Source organism: Carassius carassius, chromosome 22, assembly GCF_963082965.1.
Source record: "Carassius carassius chromosome 22, fCarCar2.1, whole genome shotgun sequence".
Taxonomy (NCBI): Eukaryota; Metazoa; Chordata; class Actinopteri; order Cypriniformes; family Cyprinidae; genus Carassius; species Carassius carassius.
In genome coordinates, this window is record NC_081776.1 from 7,102,879 (window position 1) to 7,120,378 (window position 17,500).

Genomic DNA, 17,500 nt, shown 5'->3' on the forward strand with positions numbered 1-17,500 from the left:
TTCAAAATTTAAATAACACAATAATTAATCTTCAGTCGGAAATGTATAGGGAATAAATGTTGTATTTTGTATAAGATTAAATCTTCCAATAGTGTAATGTTAGTAAATGTTACAGTAATATGGACTCACCAGAGCAGATGACTCCAACATCTTGTCTATGTAAACATTCAGCTCGACTCCATGAAGAGATGGAACATTCTGAGAGTTTAGTTTCATTCCCGTCACAATCAAACACATCAGCCCAGATTTCATCGCTTCCCTCTCCAAACCAGTCTGATCCCACAACAGACACAGCAATCCCACAATTCAGCTGTCTACAGAGGACACTGGCAGCTCTCATATCCCAGCATGCATCACACACTGTGCCCCATTTGAAGTACTGATGTTCAACTCGACCAGAACAAGAGTCTGAACCGTTTACCAGCCTGAGATCAGTGTAACCTGGAGCAAAAACACATTTTTTACTGAAACCAAATATATTAAAAACTATAAAATAAATGAATAAACCAAAAAAACAACAACAACAACAAAAACAGAGATATTTTCTAATATGGTCAAAGATCTCAAAGTGTGGTATTGATCAAACAAATTAATTGTAGCATCTAATGGTTGGAACTGTATAAAGAGGTTATTGTTTTTACCAGAGCATATCAGTCCTATGTCATTATCATGGGCACAATTTATTTTAGGTGAAGCTGACAACGAACAGTGTCGAATGTTTGATTCATTTCCTCTGCACTGAATCTCTTGTGTCCACATCTGAGCGTCTCCTTTGCCAAAAGCAGCTGCTCCCAGCACCTGTACAGGAGCCCCACAGTCCAGCTCTCTACACACAACCTCTGCATCCTGCTGGTCAAAGGCAGCGTCACACACTGTGTACCATGTATCATTTATTGTGTTCCCCTGAAGTATCTCTAATCTCCCGGAACACAGATGGAATCCATTGACGAGTCTGGGGTGGCGACCTGTGTTTATTTTACATAAGTAAATATCAGTGTAACAAAATGTGTGATCTGCTAATTATTTCACTATTGAAATAAACATCAGTTCCTTTAAATAATTTTTCATAATAAAACATTTAAAGCAATTATACTGGCTTACCTACGCATTTGACTCCAGCATCTTCAAGATGACCACAGTTACTAACACCCCATCCTATTGATCTACAGTTCTTCAGTGTGATCTCTGATCCACTACAGGCCACATCATCCATCCAGATCGGTCCTGATCCTGGTCCAAAATGAGCATCACCCAGAGCCTCTACAGCTTTTCCACATCCCAGCTCTCTACACACCACTTCAGCATCAGTCAGATCCCACTCATCACCACACACTGTTCCCCACTGACCATGATAAATCTCCACTCTTCCACTGCAGGGACTGTTACCACCAACCAACCTTACAGTCTCAAAATCTGTACATGAAAGAGAGAGAAAGAGATTTAACCACCTACAAGAAGAATATTGCAATGTTAAGAAACATAAGATATAAAAAAGTTAGTAAATACAAATATCTATGTACTTCAAGATTGACAAGAGAATATTACAAATAATCCTCTCATTAAATTGTTAGCCTGCAAGCTCAAAGTTAATCGACAGTTAATGAACTATTGTCTTAAGATAAAATTTGTAGATTGTACTTAGACATCTATTCAGTTTTAAGAGATATAAGGCCAACATAGATAAACTTCTCATTTAAACAAGTATAATTTCACCTCTTTTTATGTATTTTGTACTCACCAGATGTGGTTAGAGTAATTATAGTGGAGATTAAAATGAGTGTCAGACATCCCTCCATCTTCTTCTGCTCGTCTGACTGTCTGTTTGACTGTCAGCACAAGTTTCTCCTCTGCTCCCTCAAACACACTGAAGAAACTGGCTCCTGTCAGCCCCCTAAAGAGAGAGAGAGAGACTCACAGCTGCCAATGACACTCACTGTTACCTTATTAGACACAACAGAGGAAATCATCAAACACAATCAGTGACAAATCAGAAAGCAGCATTTTTATTTTCTCCATATATATCAATAAAGTGTGAGCGCTGATGAGCGGGACTCCTCCTCCAGCGTGAAGAGATACTTCACTGAGGACAGACTCGTGTCAGTCAGAAGTCAGTGTGGAGATAAAGTCACACTAAACTTAAAGCAGATTGATACAGAAACACTGCAGCTTATATTCAGCATCAAAACCTGAACCTGAACACAGCAGACACAAGCACTGATGACTGACTGCTCACTTACTGAAACTTTATTTTAAAATGATTTTTCTATAAATGTATAAATTAGAATAAACTGCACATTTTAATGTTTTTTTAAAGAAATAAATGTGCACAATGTTAGGTGGATTTTACGTCACCATTATGATGTTCTAAACTAAAGCACAATAAACAGTGTGTTAATAGATTATCAAATGAACTGAACTGATTGTGTACAAACAGCAGAAGGCTATTCAGACAAGATCTGTAAATAAACATTGTTTTCTGTTCTAAATATATTAATTTGGCATCATATACAACTTAAGACATTTGTATAAGTGTGTTTAACCCTACAATGTGCAATATATCCAGCAGATGGCAGCATAACACTTCTTATTTTAAAGAGCAGCAGACAAGAGTCTTGTCCTTGTGTCACTACATGAGGGAGCTTCTCACTTTTTTCCAGACAGAATATGTTCATTTATTTATTCACAGCTACATTACTATGGAGGGCCAGATTACTCAAAATTAAACAATTAAATAAATGTTGAAATATATAAATAAATTGTGGAATATATAATGAAATAATTAAATACATAAATGAATGCAGAGATGCAGAAATAAATATATAAATATTTATTTATTCATTCATAAATAATCTTAATTTATTTATGTATGTATTTATTTATTAATTTCTTCATTTATTTATGTTTAATTGTGTATTTATTTATTAATTAATTCATTTATTTCCTCCCTCCACATTTCATTTTCAGGGTTATTATGGGTAACGGTTGTGGGCACATCACTCAGTGCGCGGTGTCACCTTTCAAACTCGATTTCTTTGGTCTTTGTAATTTAGGCGCCTTTTTCTTGTTTTTATTTATTTATTTATCATGAGCTATGGCTGAGGATGGTACAGTAAAAGATCTGTTGTTGACTCTTGCAGATGAAGTTGTCAATCAAAACGTTGACTGTGACATAATTTTAAGGTAGCTAACGCCCATAAATAGCGCTGACTGTGCTTTTACACTACTGTTCTGCAGTTCAGGGTCCGTAAGATTTTGTATAAAAAAATAAAATAAAAAATAGAAATGAATACTTATATTGAGCAAGGAAGGACACATTAAATTGATCAAAATAACAGTGAAGACAATTATAATGTTACAAAAAATCATCATATTTCAGATAAGTGCTGTTCTTCGGAACTTTGAACTTTCTATTAATCAAATCATCCTGAAAAATAATTTATATATTTATTACAGTTTACACAAAAATATTTCAACATATTTTCAACATTGATAATAAGAATAATACTGAGTTTCTTCTGCAAGATAATGAAACGCTGAAGACTGGAAAAATATCTACTGAGAATTCAGCTTTGCCATCAAAAGAAAAAAAACATTCATTTTAAATATATTTAAATAGAAAATAGTTATTTTAAATTGTATAATGATATTTCACAATGTTACATTTTATACTGTTTCTTATCAAAAATGTGCAGCATTAGTGAGCATAAGAGTTGTCTTTCAAAAACATTTAAAATAAAAAACATACCATCCCATTTATAACTTTCTCCTCGGCTTGGAGATAATGGTGCATTGTTAATATTAAGGCTGAACTGAAATTAACTAGTATGTTAGCGCTTTCTTCCAGGACTCTGAAAATCTACAGTCACGCAGTCAAGACCGACAGCAGCGGCTCCGCTGTAAAGAACAGGAATTGGAGCCGCTTTTCCAAAAACAGAGGAGGGTTAGTGTCATGATTAAACATTCATAATCTTACAAAATTGTATACTTTTGTGCAACTCACATCCTTCTAACTCACAGCTTTCAAGTCATTCTCTTCATGTCTTTATTTTTTCAGTTGGAGGGACAATGTCGTGACCTTCATAGCTAACACCAGAGTTGATTAGAGAACGTTAAACTCAAAATGACAAACGAGGAGCTGTCTCGTGAACTTGAGCACACCTGCGAGGTGCTAGTGTTGGCTCAGGAGCAGCTGGGCATTCTGCAGGAGCATGCCTCTCGACTACAGCAGGAAAGAGAGATGTCAGTCTAGGCAATTATTACATACAGACAGAGATCCAACCAGTGTTTTTGAGTCTCTCATAAACACAAATACTTTTCCCCTCACAGGGAAATGTACAGAATCACTGAAGGCTTGCAGTGCATTTAAACCCTGGCACCCATTGCACAGCAGATTATATCAAACATCAATTCACTTTCTGCAGAGTTTATAGCCTTTCACCCCTGAACTGTAGGGGTTTCCTAAATAATCTGGACAATTAAAAAGTAGGAATTTCATAGTATTAGGTACAATCAAACCAAACGGCATCTTCAAACAAACAATACTGAAGCTTTTTAGCCATTTAGTTACTTTTAATTATTTTTACTTTTAATATTACACAACAGTACCTCCTAGTGGCCATTTCACACACACACACACACACACACACACACACACACACACACACACACACACACACACACACACACAGAGAGACACAAAGGGGTGTTTTTTGTGAAAAGTGGGGACATCCCATAATCGTAATGGTTTTTATACTGTAGAAACTGTATATTCTATCACCCTACACCAACCCTTCACGTAACCCTAACCCTCACAGGAAACTTTGTGCATTTTTACTTTCTCAAAAAAAAAACTCATTCTGTATGGTTTATAAACGTTTTGGAAAATGTGGACATGGGTTATGTCCTCATAAATCACCCTCTCCTTGTAATCCCTGTGTCATACACATGTCATTACAGAAAGTTGTGTCCTAATATGTCACAAAAACATGCCCCCCCCCCAACACACACACACAAACACATTTATAATTTAGTATTCATTAATTGCTGTATTGTGCAGGCATTGACAATAGTGTGCGGAATCTGAATTTGGGAGACAGTCATGTGGCTCTTCAGTTATGGGACACTGCAGGCCAAGAAAGGTGAGGCCCTGATACCTACATAGTACAAACAGGATCGTGTTTTGCATTAATACAATTATTATAGTCTTGTTTAGGACATTTACATTCAGTGTCAGTCTGATTTCTTAATTTCTGATCCTCAGTCTGTACTCTTATCCTTTTAAGCATCTCTGAAAAGCTTGTCATCTAGAGTAATCTATGGCATAACCAAAACATAATCTCACTTGTCACTGATGATAAACATCCAGCATTAATAAAAAGCAATGTCACTGTGCTCTGCAGGTATCGCAGCATTACCAAGCAGTTTTTCCGTAAGGCAGATGGTGTGGTGGTCATCTATGACATCACAATGGAGGACAGTTTCAGATCAGTCCGCCCCTGGCTGACCAGCATACAGGAGGCCATAGGCGACCCTATACCTGTCATGATCCTTGGCAACAAATTGGACAAGGAGAATGAGAGAGAAGTGTAGACAAAGGAGGCTGATATGCTAGCAGAGGTGTGGACGTCTCTTATGATGTCAATCACACAGTATATCATAGTAAATTATTAATAATACCTAAAATGCTCTGTTTTTAACTACGATCACCAAAAATTATCAGATGTCAGCCAGAAAGCTTACGGTTTTCTTTTGAATCTTCAAAGTGCGGTCAAAAGTGCGACTTTGCAGATTGTGTGAACCTTATGTTGTTTATTTACTTTGAAAAACCCACTAAATGTGCCTGCTGGCAGCCATGTTGACTTTACATGACCAGCCGTACTAAATATATCTCAGTCAGAGAACGTCTCACATGCTCCCGTCTAAGTGAGACCATGGGTCTAGATGACGCTCTTGGTCGGGGGCCACTAAGCCTAAGCCGGATCTGAGGACCGACTTAAGGCTGAGAGGTCCTCGGCCAAAAAGTCCTGACACCACTGGCCCAGGGCTTATGAGGGCAGTCCCCTCTGGGGTGCAGCGGGTTACTCCGCATTACACAGTGTCCGTTTCATCTCAGTGCCCTCAGGAGATCATTCTGCAAACCCTGCCGGAGTTACAGTGCACAGTGGTCTCCCATGAGCACCACCCTCAGTTACCGCCCGAAAACGTAGTGGTGCTGAGAGGCTCGCCACCTCTGTGGAGGTCTCTAGAACGGCTAGTTCTCCTGCCGATCAACTGTTACAGGGCACCAATCTAGCTGTTATGATTACACCAGAGAAACTCCCTTGAAACTACTGCCAAATGTGTCTCCATCGGTCCTGCACACTGTAGAAAGAAGCTACAGAATCCAGTTTGGTTCTCCGCTGCCTCGGTTCAACGGAGTTACTCCCATGCTGGTGGGCTCTGGTAATGGGAAGTTGTGGCCTAATGGTTAGAGAGTCGGACTCCCAATCGAAAGGTTGTGAGTTCGAGTCCCGGGCCGGTAGGAATTGTAGGTGGGGGGAGTGCATGTACAGTTCTCTCTCCACCTTCAGTACCACGACTTAGGTGCCCTTGAGCAAGGCATCGAACCCCCAACTGCTCCCCGGGCGCCGCAGCATAAATGGCTGCCCACTGCTCTGGGTGTGTGCTCACAGTGTGTGTGTGTGTGTGTGTGTTCACTGCTCTGTGTGTGTGCATTTCGGATGGGTTAAATGCAGAGCACAAATTCTGAGTATGGGTCACCATACTTGGCTGAATGTCACTTCACTTTCACTTTCACTTTTAATGGAACAGGAAGTGCACACTCTCCTGAGGAAGGAGGCCATATAGGTGGTCTTTCCTCACGACAGAGAGTCCGGTTTCTACAGCAGGTACTTCATTGTTCCAAAGAAGGATGGAGGGTTGCGTCTAATTTTAGATCTATGTCTATTATAATGCTCAGTCAAGTGGCTGAAGTTCAGAATGCTCACTCTCAAACAGGTCGTGGTTCAGATCAGGTCCGAGGACTGGTTTGTCACGATAGATCTTAAAGATGCATACATCCATGTCTCTATCCTTCTCCAAAACAGGAAGTTTCTGAGGTTTGCTTTCGGGGGCGCAGACTAAGCCAGAACGCGCACATGTCACACACCAGGAAGCACGCACGCCCTCAGATCAGTTGGACGTGGTTGTGTACAAGAGGTGAAAACGATATAAATACTGTTTGTTTTCTCACACAAACGATGGGGAATTGTTTAATTTGGACTTCTCTGTTCATGCTCTTTGAGGTGGTGACCATAGTGCTGCATTATATGAGTCACAGACAAGAACAGTTTGACATAAAAATATCAAAATGGAAACTACCGCGGAAACAAAGAAATCTACATCTTGGATGCCCTTGAGGTAAGCTAAAACATACCAAAATTTTATTTGAAAGTGAACTATCCCTTTAATTGTTTGTTATTTCCCATTTATTTGGAATTACAATAGCCTCATTCAATCCCCCTGAAGTCTTGCTAGCATCATGATCCTGGTTTTCAAACTGGCAAGTAAAACCTTACTCCTTGAACAAGAAGCATTTCAGTTGCTGTTTGCAGAGACAGTTCAGTTGATGACAACAACACGAAGCATTAAAATCTTCAGATATATTATTGAGGCTGGATGTCATGCCTCGTTTGTTGTCTTCATTTGAACTGCTCTGCTTGTCTTGTTTTACACAAAGGAGCAAACGTCGGTGGCTCCAACAATGACTTGACAATTGAATGAGAACACGAAACCAAAAATCTTCTTAAGTTAAAACTGTCACATAATGATATTTTAAAATAACAAAGTTTGTACAGTTTATAAGAATGATTTAAAATCTCTTATAATTCTTGTAGCTGCTCTTAGAGGTTCTTTAGAAAAATCTTGAAGTGAAATGTTGAGTGAATCCTGAATAACTTAAAATAAAGCAAAGGCAGAAAACACGGCAATGGTCACTAAATTAAACAACTCAACACTAACCCAATACATAGAACCCAATAAAAGCACTTAAATATAATCCAAACTGAAGCCTTGTTCCATGAGGCACTTTTGTACAATTTCACATTGGCATATGCCATTCAGTAATACTTTCCTATCTTATAAGGTTAAATAAACACAAACTTTGACATTCTCAGACTCATTAACAGTTAAATTCAGTGTGATGTTTTCACAGTCTATCCTCTGTGTGCATTCAAGATCTTGACACGTGATGACACTATTGCTTTTAGTGCTGGACTCTCTCTGATGACATCACTGAGGGTCCTGCAGTTCAGTAGTCTCTCTGATTCAGAAAGAGGCAGAGCAGAGACACATTCTGTCTCTCCAATCTTCCTGGGAAACGGTGGCCTGACTCAGGATGCTGCTTGAGTTTTACCGCATCTTGTAGTCGTGGGAGATGGCTGCGTCACAGAGCTGTCCTTTGAAATCCAGCTCAAAGGTGAAGTCCAAGTCACGCTGAAAGACATCAAAATTGACTACTTCAGTACTTTTTTTGCCATTTTGTTTCTTGTTTATTCCACCAGAGGGCCTCAGCACACTTTCAACGGGATATCTTAAAATGCTAAAAATAGGCATTAACTGATAAAATGATGTTTTTTCTCTGAAATTAATAAATCTTGGAAGTCATGGAAAATGTTTAAATATTTATGAATTTTTCTAGTTATGTTAAGGAAGAACTGCTATTTGCTTAAAATGATTTAAAGGGGTCATATGATGCAGTTTACATTTTTCCTTTCTCTTTGTAGTGTTACAAGCTCTTGGTGCATAAAGAAGATCTGTAAAGTTACAAAGACTCAAATCCAAAGAGATATTCTTTATCAAAGTTAAGACTCTGCCATGACCCCATAAAATGCCTCATTCAAGCACGCCCCCACATCTCTACGCCACTATGTGGAAATATTTGCGTATTGCCACACAAATGTGCACACAAAGAAAGAAGGCATCGTTTCAGTAACCGCAGTTAGTGTTGAAACAGCTATGTCAGGGAGATGCTGTGTGTATCTACAGTAGGTGAAAGCACAAGCACTTTATTTGTCCTTCCAAAAGTAGATGCATTTTTTGTAATATTTAAGATTACTTACAACAGAACAGCAACGCATTTTATGAATGGTTTTGTGAACCTTGGAGAGGAGGTAATTCTGACTTTGCTACAACAACCTGCCGCTTCTGAATCAGCTACTGTACGTATGTTTTGTTATAAGTTTAAGTATTTGCTATTGAATAGACTGCGCTTGTCGGAAGGAGGGACTTTGTAGTAAATGACGAATTTGAGAAATAATACACTAATACACTAATACACAAAATAATGATCTTTAAAAAAAAGCATCATATGACCCCTTTAAAATAAGCAGATGTATAGATGTATAAATAAGGAGATGTATTTCTTATTTTAATTCATTATACTGTATGAGAAAATGAAAAAGAAGGATCTGAACTTTTTCCAGTTATGTCAAGTTCTAAAATATTTTATTGGGAAGATATTTGGAAGGTGGCATAAAATGGTTTAAAATAAACAGCTAAAATGATGTTTCTTATTTTAATTCCTTTTTTTCTTTTTTTTTTTTAAGTGATTTCTAGACCTGAAAAATTAATGGAAATTAGTCAAATCATAAAAGGTCAAGATATATTAAGTATATATATGTGTGTGCTATAGTTATTAAACTGTGATTCCTGAAGAATATAAAGTTCAGAAAATTCTGGAATTTAATTATTAGTAATGATTTACTTTAACTATTTTAATATATTGTCACATTTATGTACATTTAAAAAGCTTAAAAATAGACAGCTTTGTCATTACACCAGAAGCACCAGAAATATCTAGGGGACCTTCAGAGGGCGGCCTTGGGTCAAATAGGTTGAGAATCACAGTTTTAAACATTGGATTTCTCTCCATCACCATTCACAGCCTCACCTCGTTATTCTCGTTGGGCTTCACGGTGATGCTGCCCAGGATTTCCTCTCCTCTCCGCACCGTTAAGTAATCCTCCAGATAAAACACTGTCTGCTTCCAGTGAGTGCTGGGAGCATCAGGGGCTTGAAGCGAATATACAACTCGGTTAGTACCAGATTTAATTGTAAGAGATAATAAGGTACAGAATAAGTGAAGGTTGAACCTGTAGAAAAGCCCGTCTTCTTGTGACACTTGGTGAACTCAATGTTGAAGTACGTGATGAGAGCATGAACATAGTCATTCCTCTGGATCTGCAAGCAGAAGGCCGAGGTGAACATCAGATCTTCAGGCTTCACCGTGTAGATATCCACCTCCTGAAAGCAATAAGTCACGTTTCACACTTTTTGGCATAGAGATTTTTTATCTAGAGAATATGATTGACCCACAACAGTCCTTTGATGATCGGCCATGCGATGCTTCAGATGTGATCTACTGTACACTTAAAGTTTAATGTGGTTTATGTCATATAGCATCAACCCACACATCACAACAAATCCTGTTTCAAAGACTTTATTGTTTGGATGTGGCTATATTGAGTTGGCATAAGCATCAGGCTTGGTGAACAAAGATTTTATTACTCTGTGTTTGGGTGAACAATAGATCAGTAGCAGCATTGAACCTTTTATTTGTTCAATTCAACTTTTCATTTAGTTCATCTCACACAGAGGTCAAAATCATTCTCCTCTTCAAAGAGTTTGATCCCCCAGCTGATTCAGAGCCTCCTTGAAAGCATAGCCTTCTCTTCTGTTCTTCTTTCTTTCTCTTTCGTACTTTCTCAGGCATTTGCTGGCGGCCATCCAGCTTTCTCTCTGCCCCCTACATTGTCTCTTTTTCTTTTGACATATTTGACATTCAATGTCTTCAGTGTCACAGATCATAAACAAAATTTGCTCATGCAAAATAGGAATATTATTGCTCATATTTTGCTCTTTTAAAGCCCAGGATTCTTAAATTAGACAATCTTACATATATTAACTTTATTTCAGATGTTTCTCTGAGACAAAATTAGATATTGTTGAAATACAGTAAGATCACAAAGTTACGGATATAGAAATATAGATAGCTTATCTCAGGTACTTTAAGAATTAATATTAAGATCTTTAATTATGTTTAAACTTTGCTTTCTAGATAAGATCGATCTCAGTTAGAGATATTGAGATCTCCGTTTACTGTGGTCTTTATTTAACAGAATTAGGCTAAAATTGTGAATTTAGTCTTGTGATTTGACATGCAATAAATTAAACTAAAATTATTAAAACAACTAATTTACTATTAAAATGATATACATTATTTTGTATATTTGTCATTTAAATTATATTATATTATATTATATTATATTATATTATATTATATTATATTATATTATATTATATTATATTATATTAAACATGTAATCTAATTTCTGTTTAGGAGAAATCATTGAGATCTTAAATAAATCTCATGTGTAATTTTTTTTCTTTATAGGATGAAGCACTTTATTACAATAAAATATAAAGCTTCGTCTTACCTTTATGATGGTATTATTAGCATTATATCCCATGAACTGTCATTTCTGTTAGCTAATTTAAATGAATGATTTGTGTTTGTGCATGTGTTGAGATCAACACTTACCACGCTGTCATCAGGCGCTCTTTACTGTGAATTATTAATGCTACATATGTTCCAAAGTAGCCTATCAGTACTGTGATTCAGTTCAGATCTTGCTCCTGTATACACACATATAGAGAACATACTGGTACCTTAATGAGGCAGGAGTTGGTCACCACTTGTTTAGGATCTACTATGTCCACCAGGGGCTCCATCATAGCAACGTTCCGAATGCACGTCATATCAAAACCATAGACATTGTCCCACCCTGCAAGCATAGAGAAAATATATTTTTAAGACATTTTAAACTCATATGTGCCTCAAAAAAGTAGAAAATCTGTCTGGCTGTGTCTGGTCGTCTTCATTTGGACCTAAAATAAACTCCTGCCTCCTCTGTATCTGGCAGCATTTGAATACATCCCCTCACATGAGCGTTAGGCCGAGGCGAATCCCACTCTTCCATCCAAAATGAGAAGGAGGGAGTGAAAGGGATTGAGAAAAAGCAAACCTCTTGCTGCGGGGGAGTAATGGAATCCAACTGGATTTTTTTCTAATGTTTTTAAATTCTTTTTAAAGCTCAATTAAAGTAAGGTACCTAAAAGAGACAATGAACACGCTACACTGCAGAACGAGTCAGTGTATGTGTGTGTGTTTGTGTGTGTGTGTATACTCACAGTGGATTTTGAAGTCTTTGTATTGCCGATCCTCAATGGCAACCACATATAAGGTCGCTCTGTCTGGAAACATGAAACCTCCAGGTTTCTGTAAAAAAGACAGGAAAGAGAATCTACAGATCACCACTGAAATAGATTCATGGATAGTTGATGTATGTCCAACATATTTTTTATGTTATTTATTCTGTTATTTATATTTCATCTTTAAATTATAAATTATTTTAGAGTAATTATAGCATGTCACATCACAGGCCACTTGTGAAACTGCCCTCATAGTACATTTGAATCTACAAAAAAAAAAAAAAAAAGTTCCTGGCATATGTGTGATTATATTCCTATTATTCCAGTGATGTCACATCATTCTTTCTTTTCCTTCCTGTTCAATGCACCATAAAAAATAACCATAGGATGAAACAATGCCCTGGCACTAACACAATGGTTCCATAAAAAGGTTTAACAAGCCTCTTGTCCTCTAGAGTAGACATTTATCATCAGCCCAAGGGCTAGCCTCATTCCCATTATAAATGAAAATTTCAGCATGGACACATGCTTCACATTCTAATTAGTCACATAACCATGGCCTTGAGACAGCCAAAACACACACACACACACACACACACACACACACACACACACACACACACACACACACACACACACACACAGACACACACACACACACATACAAATACACACAAACCAACCAGCCATTTGTCTCTGGCATAGATGACAGTATTGAGCATAGACTCATATAAAAGACAGTAGCCCATCCACTCTGAAATGATGATGTCCACCTGATCCACCGGCAATTCAGTCTCCTCCACTTTCCCTTTAATGATGGTAATAACTGCAAAATGCACAGAAAATAGATAAACATAAATTATTTCATTATTACAGTTTTTACAGACGCTAGGACACATTTCTCAATACTTAGGTCACTTTTGCAAAACTCTTCACACAGTGAGCACAACAGAAGTCTATTTGGGCTAAACTGAGGATTGATTATCATTGCTTTGGCACAAAATGCATTCAATGACTCTCAAATTTAATGAATTATTTTCTCACTCAGACACAACAACTGCCAAAACTCTTTGTACGTACAGGCCAATTTGCACATGCTTACATACTGTTTTCAAAACTGTTAAACTTATGTTCAGAACAATAACATAATACAAAACTTAATAAGACAGCAATTTGCTACATTTCTACAGTAATATTTGAATGAAATATATTTTAAATCTTAAAAATAAATGCTATAAAAACAACTGGACATTTAGTAGATTAGCATTACTATTGTATCTGTATCAGTGGATGGTGTGTATACAAATTCCTCTATTTTGGAATTACTCAGTGCAAAAAAATAAAAATAAATAAATGACATAAAATATTGACGAATTCTGCATCATGTCTGATTCATGCAAGTAACATATATTGCAGTGAATTATAAACAGAGATATCTCCTTGTTTTACACAAGAAAACATTGTATAATGCTACACGTTGTTAGTGTTTTTAGGTCATTGTTTTGTGGGTGACAAACTGTGTTTGTCGGCTGTCAACCTTTGCTAGTGTTCTGGAAGAATGAGTTGATTTGAGACCTGAATAAAGTGTTTTGGTAGTTGTAGTGCATTTTGAATGTGAAATGAACTGCTTTGCCAAGCTGAAAGTTGGTTAGGAGAACTGTGTGAAGAGTTTTGCAAAAGTGACCTAAGTATTGAGAAATGTGTCTGTAAAAAACTGTATTTGTACAATAAAAAATTAAATGTTTTTAGATTTTATTCTAAATAAATAAATGTATAATAATAAAATGACTCCAGTTTTAAATTATTATCAGTTTATTAAATTATTATTGAACCCAGTATATTTATGCCCACACACACACACACACACACACAAAGGCAATATAAAGCTACATTGATTGATTTTCTCTCTCTCTCTTTTTTCCTTTCTCCCATCCTCACCATTTTTTCCATTTTGCAAAAGGCAAGTTGCCAATGTCCAATTACCATGCTTGTGTGTTTGTGTTTGTGGGTGTGTGAGAGTGTGCAGCAGTGACTCCTCTCTCATGCTGACTCAGGCTTATATTCTCACTCGCCCGCTGCTCTCCAGTGTTAATGACTAAATAACTTCTGCCATCACACCACAAGAGGAGGTTGTCAGCTACGGGAAATGACTATGCTCCTCCCTGTGTCATGGAACTGCTCTTGTCAACAGGAAAATGTATGAATCTTCTATTCCACACATGAACGCAGATCTAAACAATGTGCTGGTCCTAACAGGAAAGAGCTGCGGATTGTAAATCTTACCATTGTCCAGGTGATTTGATTTGATGATTTTCTCTGAATACTCTGATATACTGGAACATTCAATCTATAAAAAAAAGATAATTAGCTTAGTTGTATTAGCATAAATATCATGATGATTACATTATTCTTAATTGATATAGGTCTAACTGATGTGAATGAACCATATTAGAGTTCTCAAAGCCAGTTTTTCATGCATAACTTGAGATTTTATATAAAGAATTATTATAAATATTTTGTGGAATATATTGTTTGTATCAATCTGCTTGTCTTTGTTTGCATGCTCCAGGCTGACTGAAAGACTATGTTTTTGTGGCAATGATGTTTCATTGACTCTTTATGCAAATTACATTGTTATGCCAGTAGGTAGCAGAAAATCTTTATGAGTGAGTCAATGATTCATTCATGCAACCAATTTATTCATAAACTCTTATTCATTCTGGAATTAAATAAGTGACTACTCTCTTTATGCATGGGTTACTGAATCTTTCATTCTACTGATTTGTTCAAAACCACTGATTCATTTAGGAAAAAAATAAGTGGCTACTCTCTTTATGCTTGAGTCACTGAATCTTTCACTCAACTGGTTTGCTTAAAACCACTTTTTCATTCAGGAACAAAACAAACGACTGCTGTCTTTATGCGTGAGTCAGTGAATCATTCATTAAACCGGTTCGCTCAAAGCCACCAATATATTCAAGGACCATCATTTTGTCTGTTGCTGGGAGATTCTTATAGCTGATTCTTCTTGCTAATTGCTGATTCTTCTTTGGCTTTGTTTGGAATTGTGTTCGTTGGCAGTGCAAAAATAGACAGAGCAACTGGCAATATTGTTTCTAAACCAAAATAATGTTGTTGGTTTGAATATCAGCACAGCCATCTATTCTGGTTTCCTGCTATTATTATACATATTTCATTTGCATTTTAGTGTAATCAAGTCATTATTTTCTGCTAGAACAGTCTCATTCTTGCTTAAGCCCAAGTGTGCTTTAACGGATAATATTAAACAAATAAAGTATGTTATCACTATCTGCCAAATGCATATATTTTTACATTTTAAACATCTATGAACATGTAAACACATTCTGCTTGTATGTATTTGTGTTCTGGACAGAATCAGAGACCTCTTTTGCAAATTGTGGCATAGAAACCATGATCAGTGGAGTGTTATCTAACTACAGACCAGAAGCACAGTGAGGGTATTATTATCAGAACACTCTCCCACTTTATCTCTCCTGATATATATAGATAAAGTTTGTGAGTATAAAGTAGTCAGATCTGCAGTAATGCCTGCATGTGACCCTCCAACTCAAAATGATTGTATAGAAAAGTAAACACACTTGCAATGAGTAATTTGAGTCCTCACCCCATATACATGCTTGGCTCCTGCCTTGGCAGCAAACATGGAGAGGATTCCGGTTCCGCTACCCACATCTAGAACTATCTTATCCTTAAAGATATGTTTATTGTGGTACATGGAGTTCCTATAGGTCAGTGTCCTAACCTCATCCTTCAGCATTTCCTATTGAGAGGGGAAAAAACAACTTTTAGTCAGGCTGATGAAATTAGTTTAACTTGATTACAACTTATTGAACATTAATTTATTTTTACATTTTAACCACCTTACTGACCCCAATATATTTGATCAGTATAGAGTATGGCTGTACATATTTTACTTGTGCATGTTTAAGAATATTAGTCCATGACATTTATTCCTCATTTCCACATCTTTTCCTTGGACTGTGCTATGGAGGACAACATATATGACATAAAGCATAGTGTCTCCAGGATTCTTTTTATAGAGACATGTCTCCATTTAGCCTGCTGGGATTAATTGATAGACATGTTTGCAAACTCCCCAATCCCCACCCTCCGCCCCGCTCCTCTTCTCTCTCCTTTTCTTTCTCCCTTTCTCCATTTCACTATCTTACTCTCATCCTTCTTTTTTCTGCTTTCATTAACTTTTCTTTTATCTTCAGACAGATCCATTTTAACACTCATGCTCTAAATATGCCGTTATCACAGGTGATCTCTCAGTTATTCTTTAATGTGGTGAGAAGGGTTTTTTTTTAAGTTCTTACAATCGGCTGCATGTGATAAAAGTTCTATAACACAAAAAAAATTCTGATATTTTTCTACATTAAAGCAAGAGAGATTAACAATATAAAAACACACTTTCATCTTAGGTTAGACTAGCATACTTCACTATGTTTGATGATAAAACTGGACTCCAGTTACCTCATGAATACCAAAGTGGGCATAGGAGTCAAAGTAGTAATCCCGTGATGTCATCTCTTCCGGGTTGAGTAGCTTGGCCATCTTGCCTCGGCCCGGACAGGCAGAAAGCGCGGAGACGTGCGGCGTGTGTGGAGGGTGAGGAACATGATGAACGGATGTGACTGGCTTTGGTAGTAGAGATGGTTGTAAGGACTGGGATGAGGGAGCACTGGAAATATGTTGCTGCTGCTGCTGCTGCTGGCGCTGCTGGTCAAAACAGTAGTATAATTATAGACTCACTGTCATACATCACCATTTACTGGACTTAATAGATATATTCACACATTTTCCAGACAGTTCTATCTCCAACTTTAAGAAATCAAACCCATGTCCTTGGTGTTGTTGCAAATTTTCTGCAAAAGTTTTTTTCAAGATTTTTTTCAAGGTATTGTTCCATGTGATAGATAGACAGTTCGATAGATAGATTCAGATTTTTACATAGATTTTTTTAATGAAATAAATAAATAAACATGCCAAAAAAATCATTAAACAGTTTTCTAGATAGAGTTGTGTGTTATTTAGTGACCTATTAACAAACGTCAGCATTAAAATCAGGTATGCAAAGGTGAATATGGTATTTAGCTGGGGAGGGGGGCGTACGGCAGCACCAAGGACAGCGATCTGCCGTCTTGCGATGACCCAATTGACTACATAAAAGCTAAAAAATTCAACAAGCACACGACTAACTTCATCG

The 17,500-nt window shown here is 37.0% G+C and overlaps 2 protein-coding genes across 6 annotated transcripts in view; both read right to left on the reverse strand.

Annotated features, from left to right (window-relative positions):
• Positions 1-17,500, reverse strand: part of LOC132098560 (antigen WC1.1-like) — a 285,661-nt gene that overhangs the window by 201,474 nt on the left and 66,687 nt on the right. Inside the window, exons 18-27 of the mRNA XM_059504633.1 lie at positions 12,933-13,075; positions 12,229-12,316; positions 11,707-11,822; positions 10,131-10,281; positions 9,929-10,050; positions 8,393-8,472; positions 1,739-1,891; positions 1,102-1,448; positions 362-441; positions 130-273 (exon numbers count right to left, since the gene is read on the reverse strand). Of these exons, the coding sequence (XP_059360616.1) occupies positions 130-273; positions 362-441; positions 1,102-1,448; positions 1,739-1,891; positions 8,393-8,472; positions 9,929-10,050; positions 10,131-10,281; positions 11,707-11,822; positions 12,229-12,316; positions 12,933-13,075 (1,424 nt within the window). The remainder of the gene's footprint in view (positions 1-129; positions 274-361; positions 442-1,101; positions 1,449-1,738; positions 1,892-8,392; positions 8,473-9,928; positions 10,051-10,130; positions 10,282-11,706; positions 11,823-12,228; positions 12,317-12,932; positions 13,076-17,500) is intronic.
• Positions 5,773-17,500, reverse strand: part of LOC132098818 (protein arginine N-methyltransferase 8-B-like) — a 12,561-nt gene continuing 833 nt past the window's right edge. The window contains exons 2-11 of one of the 5 annotated variants that reach the window (XM_059505037.1): positions 16,768-17,001; positions 15,896-16,051; positions 14,533-14,596; positions 12,933-13,075; positions 12,229-12,316; positions 11,707-11,822; positions 10,131-10,281; positions 9,929-10,050; positions 6,785-8,472; positions 5,773-6,438 (exon numbers count right to left, since the gene is read on the reverse strand). In XM_059505037.1, the coding sequence (XP_059361020.1) occupies positions 8,389-8,472; positions 9,929-10,050; positions 10,131-10,281; positions 11,707-11,822; positions 12,229-12,316; positions 12,933-13,075; positions 14,533-14,596; positions 15,896-16,051; positions 16,768-17,001 (1,158 nt within the window). In that variant the 3' untranslated portion in view covers positions 5,773-6,438; positions 6,785-8,388. Of the gene's footprint in view, positions 6,439-6,784; positions 8,473-9,928; positions 10,051-10,130; positions 10,282-11,706; positions 11,823-12,228; positions 12,317-12,932; positions 13,076-14,532; positions 14,597-15,895; positions 16,052-16,767; positions 17,005-17,500 lie in introns of all 5 variants that reach the window. The other 4 variants (XM_059505039.1, XM_059505038.1, XM_059505035.1 and 1 more) reach the window with 4 other exon arrangements.